This window comes from Colius striatus, chromosome 10 (assembly GCF_028858725.1).
Source record: "Colius striatus isolate bColStr4 chromosome 10, bColStr4.1.hap1, whole genome shotgun sequence".
In the NCBI taxonomy this organism is placed as follows: domain Eukaryota; kingdom Metazoa; phylum Chordata; class Aves; order Coliiformes; family Coliidae; genus Colius; species Colius striatus.
The window spans coordinates 19,047,880-19,061,925 of record NC_084768.1 but is presented as its reverse complement, the minus strand read 5'-3'; the positions used below and the strand labels follow the sequence as shown (position 1 = coordinate 19,061,925).

Below are 14,046 nucleotides of genomic sequence, written 5' to 3'. Positions count from 1 at the left end.
CTTAGCAAAGCCCAGTGGGGATCCTCACATAAGCCATAGTCACACCAAGCCCTTTACCCTGTGCCTTTGGCATCGCCACTCTCGTGCCATGGCAGCCAGTGGGCTGTTGGGCTCGGCGTGCTGCAGCCTTGCAGAGGTGAGTTGGCTCTTTTCTGTGCCCAGATGTGTCCCTGGGGGAGCTGCCGTTGGGACAGGCCCCGGGACGCGGCTGTGCTCCGGCACCCTGTTGAAGCAGAGCTCGCCAAGGCTGCGCCCGGCGATGGGGCTGCAGTTACCAGCCATCTTCGCGTGGCGGGACGGGGATCCGCGGGTGTCCGCCGGAGCCGGGGAAGGCTCGAGCCCTGGCTCCCGGCGGCAGGAGGGACGGCGCTGCGCTGCGCTGCGTGCCCGAACGGGGACCCACCGCGCCCTCCCACGGCGCGGGACGGTGTCCCTGAGCCCAGGCAGCGGAGGCTGAGGCCGTCGGCTCTCTGCTCTGTCCCAGCAACGGCAGCGTCGGGCCGAGCTGCCTGGCGCCGACAGCGCTCTGTCGCGACAGCGCCAGCCACTCGAGCTGCTGCCCCTCGGCCGCCCCGGGCCCCGCCTCTTCCCCGAAGCCCCCGCCCCCTGCGCTCAGGCCCCGCCCCTCCGAGCTCAAGCCCCGCCCCCACCGGCGCGGGGCGGGCGGCGATTGGCCGCGGGCGGCCCGCCCCGCCCCCGCCCCCCCCGCGGGCGGTGACGTCAGGCGCGCTGCCCGCAGGGTGAATGAATGGGAGGCGGGCGGCGCTGGCGGGCACAGCTGCGGCACCGCGCCCGGGCCGGCACCGCCACCGGCACCGGCTCCCGGCGCTGCCTCCCGCCGCGGGGCTCCGCCGGCCCGGGCCGCACGTCTCCCTTCCCTCTTCTCTCCCCTCCGCCGCCCTTGCCCCCGGGCCAATAAAATGATGCAAAGCTCCGCGCTCGCTGCCGAAGGGGCTGTCAAGGGGCTTCCCGAGATCCTCGGTGTGCCGGTGCAACGTAAGGATGCCTTTTCTCTTCTCCCCTCTTTCACTCCCTGTCGCAAAGGCGGCCCCGGGCCGGCGGAGCAGCGCCCTGCGGGCTGGGCACTTGCCTCCCGCGCCCGCGGGTTTTGAGGGTTTTAGGGTTTTTTTTCGTTTTTTTCTGTTCCTCTCCCTTATTTTTTCCCTCGTGTCTCGCAGCGTTAATACACGTTAAAACGAGGAGCGCGCGGAAGGGAGAGCGGTGCCCCGGGGCGGGCGGGCAACGGCGGCGAGAGCCGTGCGGAGCGATGCGGACCCCGCTCCGACGGGCAGGTCGGCGCGGCGGGGGCTCCGGTCGTGCGTGCGCAAACGCGTGTGCAAGTGTACGTGTATGTGTGTGAGTGGTGCTCTGGTTCCCACCCGGCCCGCAGAGCAAGACCCCCTCTTCTATCGTTTATCGCGACAGGCAGCGCCTCGCGAGCGAAGGGCGGCAGTGGGAAGGGATCCATGGGCGTGCGTGTTCGCGGGACGGGGAGCTCGGCCTCGCGGTAAAGCGGTGCCGCCGCGGTCGCGTCCGTCCCAAAATCATGTCTATACCTATGCGTGCAGACGTGTGCTCTGTAGCTACAGGTAGCATGTTCGTGTGGAAGCACATGCTCACGCGTGCCGTGGGGGTGGGTTTAAGCACCCACGTACGCGTGGATGCGTGTGAAGCCCACGGATGTATGATGGACCACGGGGTGTTGGAGCGGGACGCGTACACCGTTATGAGACATAGGGGCCAGCAGCACTCCCTCCCCGTTTCTCCAGGGCCGAGCCCTCTGCGGGGTAGTCCGTGGGCACCCGCACTCCTATGGATACGCGGAGCCGAGGCGGGGGCGTTCGTGCCCCGCTGCACCCTCAGCCCGGCCCCGGGGCTGGTGAGGCTGGCAGCCCGTGCTGCCACCTGCACCCACTTGCGGCTGCTATTATTATTATTATTTATTATTATTATTATCATTATCATCGTTATTATTTCTCTCTGTTTGCAAACGGTTCCAGAGTACCGGGCCATCCTTGCGGGCCCTGAGGCCTGCCGGGGGAGCTGGGCAATGCTCCCCCCTCCCCGCCTCCTCCTCTCCCTTTGGCACCCGGACAGCTGAGGGGAAGGAGCCCTGGTAGTGATGGGGGGCGAGTCGGGCCCGGCCGGGGCAAGCAATTGTACCTGAGGTCTCGGTCACAACTAGAGGGTCACACAGGAGTAGATGGAGGATGCGCAACCCCGCTGCCTGCCCGCTCCGGGACGGGCTTTGCCCCGCCACCTCCGCTCGTCACTGTCCCCTGGAGCCTCCCCCGCCGTCCCGTGCTCCGCACCGGCCCCTGGCCCCCCAGACAGCCACAATTCGTTTTCTGTGGATGGTGTCCCCGCGGGGAGTGAGGCCGATGCCCCTGCCCGCTACTGCCCGGAGGGGCTAGGGGCACTTTTCATCCCCACTGCTTTAAGGTGATATTCGGTTCTTGAATCACCCGAGAGCCGCGATGGCCCCGAGCAGACCCCGGCCCGGCCAAGTGCCACCGCAGCCTGCCCTCGCCTCTGACATCGCCGTTTCTGCCCCGACTTCCGTGCATCGGGAATTACCAGGGAATCAGCTAACAGGAGATAATGATTATTGTTATTTATTTGAACGCAGAAATGAGCGGGTGAACTGCTGGAAAAGTTTCCATGGCTCCGCAGTTCTCCCAGCAGCACCTCGGTGTCTCACCGTGTGTGTGGTGGAAGTACGTGACATTTTGATTTCTAATCGCTATTAAATCGCAGCTTTTCCTCTCTCTTTAACCACTGCACAGCCTCCTTATTTTAGCAGGGACTGAGCCTTACAGCATCCACTTCAGGAAGATTTGGGGGAGCCGAGCCCCCCCCCCGCCCCCGATACACTCAGCTGCATCTCAGAGGGCTTCTTTAAACAATATATGTAATTCCGACTGTCATTTATGGATATTGTTTTGCAAATCTCACCGAAGTAAAAACTTCAGCCAAAGCTGATGGGAACGATGCCTGGGTGCCGCCAGCCCCTGGCCAAAGGCTGGGAAGAGGAGGTGGTGATTAATTGCCACTGGGCAAGTGGTTTGCACGCTGCAGAGAAATGAATTGGAGTTTTTTCCGCGTGTTGAAGGAATGAGCTTTCCTCCCAGCAGAAAGTGGGGTTTAAATATTTTTTGTTGAGTCCCCCGACCTGGTGCTTTCCTTGGGGCGGGTGTTTGCTGCAGGCTCCGGTACCGGGGAAGGGGGCGGTTCGGACCGCCTTTGTGCTCCCGTTTCTCACCCGCACTGCTGAGACACCCGTTCTGCAGCACCCTTCCGTCAACGAGTGGCGATCTCTTCCCCTTAAAAGAGGAAAATACACCCCAAAAGAAAAGAGTGATTTGCCAGCAGGCTGCCTGGGCTTTACGGGGTACAATCCCTCCAAAGAAACGCTGCCTCGCCAGCGGGTTTTGGGGGATTTGAGCTGTGTGTGTGTGCAGGGGTTGCTGAGGCCGTCAGCGAATTTGTTTCTTTTCCATCGTTATTTATTTCTGGTTTCTTTTGTTGTTGTGGGTTTGTTTTGTTTTGTTTGTTTTTTCCCGTCGGGGAGTGAGAGGGATGGACAGACGGACCCGCTGCTGATAAATCCCGGGAGCTGCGGCGTGGGGCCGGACCCCAGCGCCTGGTGTCAGGCCGTCACTCGGGAGCCCCGCTGCGTGGGAGGGTACAGGCGGCAGCGGGGGGGCGGGAACTGCAGAGCTGCCTACGGGTTTGGAAGGGATGGGGCCCGATCCTGCCCGCGGGGCGGGAATGCAGGATGCTCCCGGCATGTGCAGTCCTCGGCCTGGGCACATTTGCCCCCGCGAACGACCCCCCAGCCTTAGCTCCCCGGGACTGGGTTGCACGGAAAGTGTTGCACCCCTGGGGTGGAGGAGGGGGCTGTGGGGCTGTATGTGTCCCTTTCCGCCCCACCCCCCCTAACCTGCTGCCAGAGCATCTCTCAGACCGCCTTGCACGGAGAGCCAGCTCTGAGATGCTGCTGGCTAAAGGGCAGCCGCACAGCGCCTATTGCCATCGACATTATTCGTATTAAATCAAATAATTTCGTTGAAACACGTGAAGGAACTGCGGGGCTTTCCGCAGGCTGGAAGGCAGCGCCGAGCTGCCTGCCCCCACCCCCCCAGCAGCCTCCTCCGCTGCAAAGCCCAAAACGCAGGGCTTGTGTCTGAGGTATTTTATATCTCTGAGTGCACCGAGCAAAATAGCGGGATGGCTGGGACACCCCGGGCAGCTCCCCCTTTTTTGTTATTATTGTCGTTGTTGTTATTATTATTGTTAAGTACAGGGGCGAGCAGCCAAGTCGATGCGAGTTCCGTCCATGCCGGTGCCCACACACAGCCCCGCGTGCCTTTGGTCGGGGCTGTACATCTACAGGCAGATGGGAAGCAAAACAATTAATAGAAATAGGTCTCTTGTTTTTTTTAAAAAACATAGATATTTGGGGTTTTATCTAGAAATTTGGAGGAAGGTACCGGATCATCTGCTGCAGTTGTTTGCTTGTGGAAATTAAGCTGTGATGCTGCCTTTAAGGAGGAGAAAGCTGTGGCTGTTAGCTTGTCAGTGCGTATACATGTGAATGTGGGTGTATATATATGTATATCCCTACGAATGTTTATATAAATAACCATTTACACATATTAAATGCTCGTATTGCTCTGAAATAGGTTGAATAAACGAAGTGTAGATAAAGTGGCTGGTCACCGACCTGCAGCCGTGATGCTGCTCTCGCCAGTGCCCGGAGAGTGAAGCATCGGGGGCTGCTCCCAGCAAAAAGCTGTGCAAGCAGGAGAGAGTTTTATTCTCATATTTGAACTCATATTCTCATATTCTACTATTAATGCGCCACCGGCTGAAATGCGGGCAACAGCTGTGGGCTGAAGGGCACGGGGATAAGCGACCGTCTAACCTTGTGATGGTGGAATAAGCTGCTTCACTCGAGATACCTGTCAGTGCCCCAAAGTATTCCTAAATAATGTAAGGCTGGAACAATATGATTTTCTTCGGTGCTCTTTTCCGCTTCCCCTCCTTCTTTTTCTTTTCTCTTCTTTTCTTTCTTCTTCCTCCTCCTTCTTTCTTTAGTATTTTTTCCTCTTCCCCTGACTTTTAAATTTTCATTCCTTTCCGCTTTTTTCTTTTCCTTTTCCCCCCATTTTCCTTTTTTGTTTCTTTTTTGTTTCTCTTTTTTATTTCTCTCTTTTGTTTCCCTTTTTTTTGTTTCCCTTTTTTTTGTTTCCCTTTTTTTGTTTCCCTTTTTTTGTTTCCCTTTTTTTGTTTCCCTTTTTTTTGTTTCCCTTTTTTTTGTTTCCCTTTTTTTGTTTCCCTTTTTTTGTTTCCCTTTTTTTTGTTTCCCTTTTTTTTGTTTCCCTTTTTTTTGTTTCCCTTTTTTTTGTTTCCCTTTTTTTGTTTCCCTTTTTTTTGTTTCCCTTTTTTTTGTTTCCCTTTTTTTTTGTTTCCCTTTTTTTTTTGTTTCCCTTTTTTTTTGTTTCCCTTTTTTTTTGTTTCCCTTTTTTTTTGTTTCCCATTTTTTTTGTTTCCCATTTTTTTGTTTCCCATTTTTTTTGTTTCCCATTTTTTTGTTTCCCCTTTTCCCCGTTTCCTTGTTTCCCTGTTTCCCTTTTCCACGTTTCCTCTTTTCCTGTCTACCTTTTTTAAATTTCTCATTTCCCTGTTTTTTTCCCTCCCTCTTCTTAAAAATTTTCTCCTTATTTAATTTCCTCTTTTTTTTTGTTTTCTTTCCCCTTGTTTTACTTCTTCCCCTTTTCTCCCTTTTTTGTTTCCTTTCTTCGTTTTCTCCCTTTTTTCACTTTCTTCCTCCCTTTTCTCCTTTTTTTGCCTCCTTTCCCCATTTCTCCTTTTTTTCACTTCCTTTCCCTCTTTTCTTCCTTTTTACTTCCCCCTCTTTCTCGTTTGTTTGTTTTTGTGGGGTTTTTCCTCCTCCTTTTCTCTTTTCCCCCCTTTTCCCTCCTTCCCCCCCTCCCGCTGTCACGCAGGCAGGGTGCAGCCGTTCCCCTCCCCACCCCGTCTCCGATCCCCCAGGGCCACCCGGAGCGGGCGGCATCACGGGTGGGGGCGTGGGGGCTGATTCCTCCCGCTGTCCCTCGCAGCTTGGCTGTGCTGACCCCCACTCATCTCAGCCACCTCGGCCGGGGCCAGCCGAGCCTCTCCTAAGCCTCCCCAGCACTTGTAGCAGCGTGGAAGAAAATAATCCACCACCCCCACCCCCGTCGATATTTACTGCCAGCCGCTCTCGGCGGGAGGACGAGGCGGCCCTTATGCATAAACATCTCCCGCTCTTGTGCTCCAACTACCGACACGGCTTGGCTTGGGTTGGTTGGGGTTTTTTTTCCCCCTAAAATCAATCTTCTTTCATGCTTGTGTGTCAGCACAATGTACCTGTGCCTGGCTTTTACCAGGCAATCTTCTCCTGCAGACTTTTATGTTTATTCTGAACTGAGATAAATATCCATCTCTCTGGATCTATAGAAACTGTCCATCTATAGGCAGGTGTTGAATAGGAGCCTGGATGGCTGGTACACGTCTTGCCATAGGAAAAGCCTTTCCCATGGAATGGGTGCTGGAAGGGGCTGGATGGGACTGGACCCACCAGCCCTGGTTGCTGCTGCTGTGCTGCAGTGTGGCTTTGCTTCAGAGCAAGTTTGATGCCCATTTCCAGTGACAGGGGTCTGTAACATCCCAGATGGGTGGCAGAAAGCAGGTCCAGCCCCATCCAGCCCCTCCAGCACCCACACTGTAGGAGGATGCTTGGAGAATGAGGGCTTTTTCTAAGGCAAGATAAGTACTGACTGTACAGGCTCCTATACACTTGACCCCATCACAGGAAAAACAGGGTCCAAAGGGGTGTTGGACCATGGCAGAAGTAAAGTCACTGCAGGGGAGAGGCACTGGGCAGCTGTTGGTAGGGCTGATGTGGCTGGCTTGTGTGGCTTGTGATTCTCAGGATGCGGCTGCAGAGAAAGAGACATTTGTCTGTGTTGAAAAAGCTTCTGCAAGTGGGATTGAGGTGGTGGGCATCCTGCAGCTCTGGGTCAGAGCTGAGGCCCCACAGGTGAACTCCTGGGTCACCCTGGCAGCCTGGCCCTTGAGGACAGGGGTGGCAATGGGCCCTGTCCCTGGTCAGGGGCTGCAGGATGCCATCCGGGGGGGAGTGAGGGGCAGGTGGGGATATGGGTGGCAGGGAGCATGGCCTGAAAAATGGTGTGCTGAAGGGGAAAGCATCATGTGTATGTGTCTGTGCATGTGATTTGCCACCCTGGGGGGATTTGTTTGAAGCTGTCTCAGGAGGATGTACCAGGATTCTGTTGAGGTGAGGGGCAGCAGCTCCTCACCCTGCAAAGGAGCCAATGCCAGGAGCGTGGGAACACTGAGGGGCTGTGGTGGCTGACACTGCTCTTCTCTCCATCTCTCCCTCTTCTCCCTGCCCAGAGATCCCCCAGTGTGCCGGCTGCAACCAGCACATCCTGGACAAGTTCATCCTCAAGGTCCTGGACCGGCACTGGCACAGCTCGTGCCTCAAGTGTGCTGACTGCCAGATGCAGCTGGCTGACCGCTGCTTCTCCCGGGCCGGCAGCGTCTACTGCAAGGAGGACTTCTTCAAGTGAGTACCAGCCCTCTGAAAGCGGCGTCTCCCCATCCCCTGAGCAAACACACAACCTGTTTTCAAGAGCAATTTCTCAAAAATCTTAATCTTTCTATTTTTTATTGTTGTGGAAATAAAGGAGATGCTGGTGCCTTACAGCTGCTGCAGGCTGGGTGCTGTTTGGTAGAATCCAACCGTCTGAAAGCCCCAAATCTTCCTGATGGTCCCATCCCTCCCCTGCTGCTGGTTTCAAACCCCCACGAAAGGATGAGGCGCAGCTTCAGCTGTGGCCCTGGCTCTGCTTGGAGCTAGAGGGCAGGAGGAAACCGTGCATGGCAGCACCAGCATGCTCCTTGCTGGGGTTTACTGATGTCATTTCTCTCCCTTCCTCTTTTTACCTTTTCAATCCGTTTTTTGCCTTCAGTTACGTAAAACCTTCCTTTGGTTTCGTTGGCAGCTGTCTGTGAGCTGTGTGATGCCCCAGCCTCAGCATATCCTTACTCTCAGGGGATGGGACAAGGCATTTCCCATTAAAAATGGACTTTGCAGCAGAAACACTCCATTCTCTGGCTGCTGGTAAAATTTGGGAGCTTTCCCAAGGGATGGCTGAGGGCCTTGCAAGCAGGGCTGGGCACAGTGAATGACCGTGAAGTGGAAGGGTGCTGCTTTGCACCTCCTGTGGGGAGGAAGGCTGGATGCTGGCCAGCCTATGTGTTTTGCTGCCTAGGTGCAGATAACAAGGTCCAGCCAAAAAGCAGCTGCCACACCTCAGGGACCAGAGCCACCTCCTCACACCATCACCTCCTGCTCATCGCTGGTCATGCTGGCTCTCCCCATCACCCCTCACTGCCAGCCAAACAGCGATTACATCCCATGCTAATCCCCAGGCAGGACTTTCCCTGCCTGCCCACCCCTGGGTTCTCAGGCCTCCTATATCCCCTCTCCCCCAGCTCAGCCAGCAGGACCAAAGATGCAGCTTGAATGTCTCCTTCCCGGCTGGGGAGCACGCGCCGGTCAGAGCGGCGGCTGCAGCCTGGGTAATAACACTTCACTTCGGATATTTTCCAGCCTATTAATCTCCAAGTCATTTAAATAGTCACCCAAAAGGTGCTGGTAATCAATGTTAATTAGAGTTGAAAGATCAGCGACTTTCTTAGATGAGGTCCTGCCTGGATTATTCGGTGCCAATCAATAGCATCTCGCGCTCGCTCGGGCACCCGCCTCACCTTTCTTTCAACCGCTCATTGATTTCGGGGTAGGTAACCTGTGGAGGACACAAGGATTTAAGACCAATTTCAGCATCAGCTTTGCAATGCAGGAACTGCTGCTGAAAAGATCAGAGTCTTAAATTGGTTTAATCTTGTTCCCCCCACCGCCCCCTTCTGTCAAATGGCAGCTCTTGGTTCCAGGCTGTGGGCAGCTCTCTCCTGGGTTTGGCTGTCCCCAGGTTGTGTGCAATCAGCCCAGGATGCTGGGGGAAGGGGTGTTAAAATGGCTTTAATGGTGTTCTGTGGGGGTGGCTGGGCAGAGGGAGGATGGGGGCTGCAGAATGTGCACCAGCTCAGTCTTGGGCACAGAAAAACATTGTCTGTCTGCCCTGTCCCTCCCCCAACCCTCCCTTCCCTCCACCTCCATCCATCCCTCCCAGCTGACTCTGGGCAAGCTGAGGTCTCCCCAGCAGGTGTCCAGGGACTTCCTTTAGGATACAAGCCCAGAAAATGAGACAGGTTTTCCCTCCTCACCTTCTGCTTCCAACATCCCTTTGAGAAGCGGTTGAAGTTGTACTGGTGCCACTCATGCCTGTTGCCCGCTGCCCATCCCTGGGTGACACCTGCATGACTCGGTGGCCACCTGCCAGCTTTGGTGGCTGTGCCCTGGGTTTCTGGATGGAGTGAAGATATGTGCAGCTGTGGGGCTGGTGGTGGGATTTTGCATGATCAGGGAGGGGATGCCTTTGGGAGGCAGTGGGAGGTGCCTGGGGTGGATGTACCCCCCTGGGCACCCCTAAAAGCCACCATCTGCCTCTGTAGCCTTGGGGCTGGGGGACAAAAAGTTTGAGTTTTCCTGGATTGCCTCCCTCAAAGCAGATGGGTCTGAGGTGTAGAGGATAGATTTATTCTCCCACCATTGCTGCCAGGGCTGCTACTGCGACTCTAGCCTGGTTCCATGGGGTCCTGTTGCCCCACTGATGGGGTGTTTTGGGGTGCTGAGAGGAGCAGAGGAGACCCAGCATAAGCCTGGCAGTGCCAGTGGAAAATGAGACTGACATGGGGAAGATCCCCAAACCCCACATTGCTGGTGCTGAAAACACCAGTGGCAACATCCACCTGTTTTTGATACTCTCCTGTGCTGCCACCACCTCAAGGTGTGTTGTCCTCACACTGGACATTCAGTTTACAGTGTTATCCAGCTGTAATCTGAGTGTTATCCAGGTGTCAGCCTTCAGGCCTGCACAGGGCAACTGCACCCCATCACAGCCCAGGGGTGCAGCTCAGGGGGGCATCCCAGGCTCTCTGCAGCAGAGTGCTTGTGATCTGTGGGAGGCTGTTGGGTGAGGTGCATGCTCCTTGCACACCCCTTGCAGCCAGGCTGGTGGGCTCTCTCAGGCCATGCCTGCCCATGCCAGCACACCCGTGGGGCTGTTGTTCTATGGGAGAGCCCCATCCTTCTGCATTAATCTGGGATCCATCATGCTAGCAGGGTGGTGCGATTAATTTATTTGGTATTAATGTGGATGAAATATATACTGTCCTTGCAGGGGAAAATCAGGCAGCCTATAAGCATTAGTTAAAAGAACCATTAAAATCAAACCTTCCTCGGCTCCATTAGGCCGGTCCTTCACTCTGAAGAAGATAAACCCCCGGGGTGTGAAGTGTCAGGAGGAATTAGGTTGATTGCTGGTTTAAACTCTGCCCTGTCTCTTGGTTCCCACCCCACCTTGATGAGGGGCTCAGGGTCACCTGCTTGTCCTTGCAGACGTTTTGGGACCAAATGCACGGCGTGCCAGCAGGGCATCCCCCCCACCCAGGTGGTCCGCAAGGCCCAGGACTTTGTGTACCACCTGCACTGCTTCGCCTGCATCATCTGCAGCCGGCAGCTGGCCACGGGAGATGAGTTCTACCTGATGGAGGACGGGCGGCTGGTCTGCAAGGAGGACTATGAGACAGCCAAGCAGAACGGTGAGCACTCCAGAAGGGCTGCAAGGAGGGACATCACACCAAGGGGTGGCTGTGGGGCACGTCACTGGTGCTGTTCCTGTGGGAAGGTGTCGCTGGGGGCTCTGGGGTAGCTAGCTTTTCCTCCATGGTGGGGGCTGGTGGTTTGGGGTTGCTCACAGTGCTGTGGTTGGGGCTGGTACCGGCTCCTTTGCTTGCAGATGACTCTGAAGCGGGTGCTAAGCGACCCCGGACCACCATCACGGCCAAGCAGCTGGAGACCCTGAAGAACGCCTACAAAAACTCCCCCAAGCCTGCCCGGCACGTGCGGGAGCAGCTCTCCTCTGAGACAGGGCTCGATATGAGGGTGGTGCAGGTGAGGCCAGGGGTTGCCCCTCTCTACCTTGCCCCAGTGAAAGGACATGGACATCCTACTGGGATGGTATGGGTGCCTGGGAGATGGGTTGCAGGGGTGCTGGTGTGCTGTGTGGATGCAGGTATGCTAGGGTACTGGCCACAGAGGTGCTGGGTTCCATGGATGCGTGGGAGTTCAGTTGCACAGGTGCTGCCATGCTGTATTGCAATGGTGTTGGCATGAGGGATAGCTGGAGTGCTGGTCTGTGTGGGTGTGTGGGAGCTGGGCTGCACAGGTCTTGGCATGCAGAGGTGCAGACATGCCAGGGTGCTGGAGTGCTGGGTTGCAGAGGTGCTGAGTCACTTGGATATGTAGGAGTTGGGTTGCAGTGCTGTTGGCACAAGGGATTGCAGGGGTGCTGGTATGCAGAGATGCCTGGATGCTGGGTTGCAGGGGTGATGGATTGCATGGGGGTGTGGGAGCTGGGTTGCATAGGTGTTGGCATGCAGGGGTGTTGGGTTGGACAGGTGTTGGCATGTGGGGCTGCAGGAGTGCTGGGTGGCAGTGGTGCAGCAATGCAGGGGTGCCATCGGTCTCCCTGTTTTTCTTCAGGTGTGGTTCCAGAACCGCCGTGCCAAGGAGAAGCGGCTGAAGAAGGACGCGGGGCGGCATCGCTGGGGCCAGTTCTACAAGAGCGTGAAGCGGAGCCGCGGGGCTGGGAAGCTGGAGAAGGAGAGCTCGGCCGAGGACTGCGGCGTCAGCGACAGTGAGCTCAGCTTCCGCGGTGAGCAGGGTGCTGACGTGGGGCAAGGTGACCACGGGGCTCCCCCCTGTGCTGACCCCCCTACCCTGCTCTCCCTCCTCTCCCCGGCAGAAGACCAGATCCTCTCCGAGCTCAGCCACACCAACAGGGTTTACGGCACCGTGGGGGACGTGGCGGGCGGACAGTTGCTGAACGGCAGCTTCTCCATGGAAGGGACAGGACAGTCGTACCAGGACTTGCGGGACGGCAGTCCCTACGGCCTCCCCCAGTCGCCATCCTCCATCTCCTCCCTGCCCTCCCACCCGCCTTTGCTCAACGGGCTGGACTACGCCATGGACGGCAGCCTGGGGCTGGTGGCCCACGGGGCGCAGGGGGTGAGTCAGACGCTGCGGGCCATGGCCGGGGGGGGCCCCACCTCCGACATCTCCACAGGGAGCAGCGTCGGGTACCCAGACTTTCCCACCAGCCCGGCCTCCTGGCTGGACGACATGGATCACCCCCCTTTCTAAGCACCGCTCGCCCCCTGCCCCCCTCGCTCCCTGCCCCAGCACACGAGGGCACCCGCCGGCGGTTCATCTTTCCAGGAGTCCCCGTGAGAATCGGTCCCGGAGAGAAGCGTGCGTGTGAGGGAGGAAACGGCATCGGCGACGGCCGGGGGCGGCAGTGCCCGCGGTGGGGAGTGGGGGGCAGAGATGCCCTTGGGTGTAAGCACAAGAGAGGTGTCGGCACATGGGTCCCGGCGCAGGGCTGGGGCAGGGCGGGAGGTGCACAGAGGGAAGGACAATCAGGGCTGGCGTGTCCCACGGCCGTGCCCCTGCCTGCCCCACGCTGCTCCTGACGGTCACTGCTGCTCTTCTCAACAGTTATTTTTCAATATGGAGTTGAAAACGCGCCTTGGTGCTGCCCAGAGCCTCAGCAGGAAGCAAAGTCTCTATTGCAGAAGGGTTTATTTTAGCGAGGTGGGTGCATGCCCAGGCAGGGCCCTGGCCCCGCTGCCTGAGGGCGATGCTGCCTGCTCCCGGCTCTGTGCCTGTCGTGGTGTGGCAGCTGCTGGGCCGTGGTTTACCCCCTAGAACCCAAGCAGTGCTTACGGTGCATCACAATGGGTTTTACCTTGGTCGTGTGGCAGGGAGGGAGTAAAAGGAGAAAAACAAGCCTGTAATGTCCAAGGGCCAACGGGGCCTGTGGTGGGGCTGGCTGGGGGCCACAGCGCTGGCACATGGAGAGCAGCCGCTGTGAGTGCTGGGAAGGTTTGGAGGGAGAGGTGGGGAATGTTTGCTCTGAGGGTACTGAAAAATTCCCCCCAAAAGGAGGGGGAAAAGGGCATTTCTTCAACTGCAGCAGCACCTGCAATATGGAGAGTGGAGGGGACCCATCCCTGGCATCAGCCACCCAACTCCTCCCGTGCGATGGGGCTGATGGGACCAAGGGTGAGTGCTGGGGAGAACCTGGGTGGTTTTGGCACAACCTGCAAACCCCACCAGCTCTGCTCATGGCTGAGCCCTCTCAGCACCAGCCCCTTTCTCTAAATCCATCTCCCTGGGCTTGCGAGGGCCCGCAGCACAGCTTGCACACCCCACCCTCCCCAGGCCCAAGGCACTCAGCCCAATGGATACAATCCAGCCCCATGCTCACTGCCAGGATGCTCAACTCTGCCCTGGTGCCCCAGGGATGCCCTGGGGTGATGCTGATGATCCCTTCAGCGAGGGCTGGTGGCAGATCCTGTTAGCCAGCTGCTGCCAGCAGCCAGGGGGCTGCTCTGAAACCAAAGGGAAGAAGGAATAAAAGTGGGGGAGGTAAAAACCCAACAACAACAAAAAGCCACACAAGAAAGCACATCGCCAGGTTGTCCCTGCCCCTCCTTGACCACCCTGCCCCCTGCAGATGGGAGTACCCTGGTTGCACTCATATGCCCTCCCCTCCTCTCCATCCCCAGCCTTCGGTGCTGCTTTGTGCCAAGCCTCTGGCCCTACTGGGCACCGTGGGTGGTTTGTGGGGAGGGGGAATGGGGGGAAACTTGCTCTCCATTCCCCTTTGACAAGGCCAGACCCCCCCCTCCCCTCGCTGTGTAAATTTTGTACAGTTCCAGAAGGTGAGTCTTGTTTCCTGGGAGGGGAGGGGGGAAGGGAAAAGTAAAAAAAAAGAGGAAAAAAAA

The 14,046-nt window shown here is 57.1% G+C and overlaps 1 protein-coding gene across 1 annotated transcript; it reads left to right on the top strand.

Annotated features, from left to right (window-relative positions):
• The first annotated feature begins 744 nt into the window (after window positions 1-744).
• On the top strand, window positions 745-12,400 carry LHX4 (LIM homeobox 4). The gene is made up of 6 exons (XM_062003865.1): window positions 745-996; window positions 7,465-7,636; window positions 10,595-10,797; window positions 10,995-11,149; window positions 11,741-11,912; window positions 12,003-12,400. Exons 1-6 carry the CDS (start codon window positions 921-923, stop codon window positions 12,398-12,400), a joined length of 1,176 nt encoding a protein of 391 aa, XP_061859849.1. The 5' UTR covers window positions 745-920.
• Window positions 12,401-14,046: the final 1,646 nt, after the last annotated feature.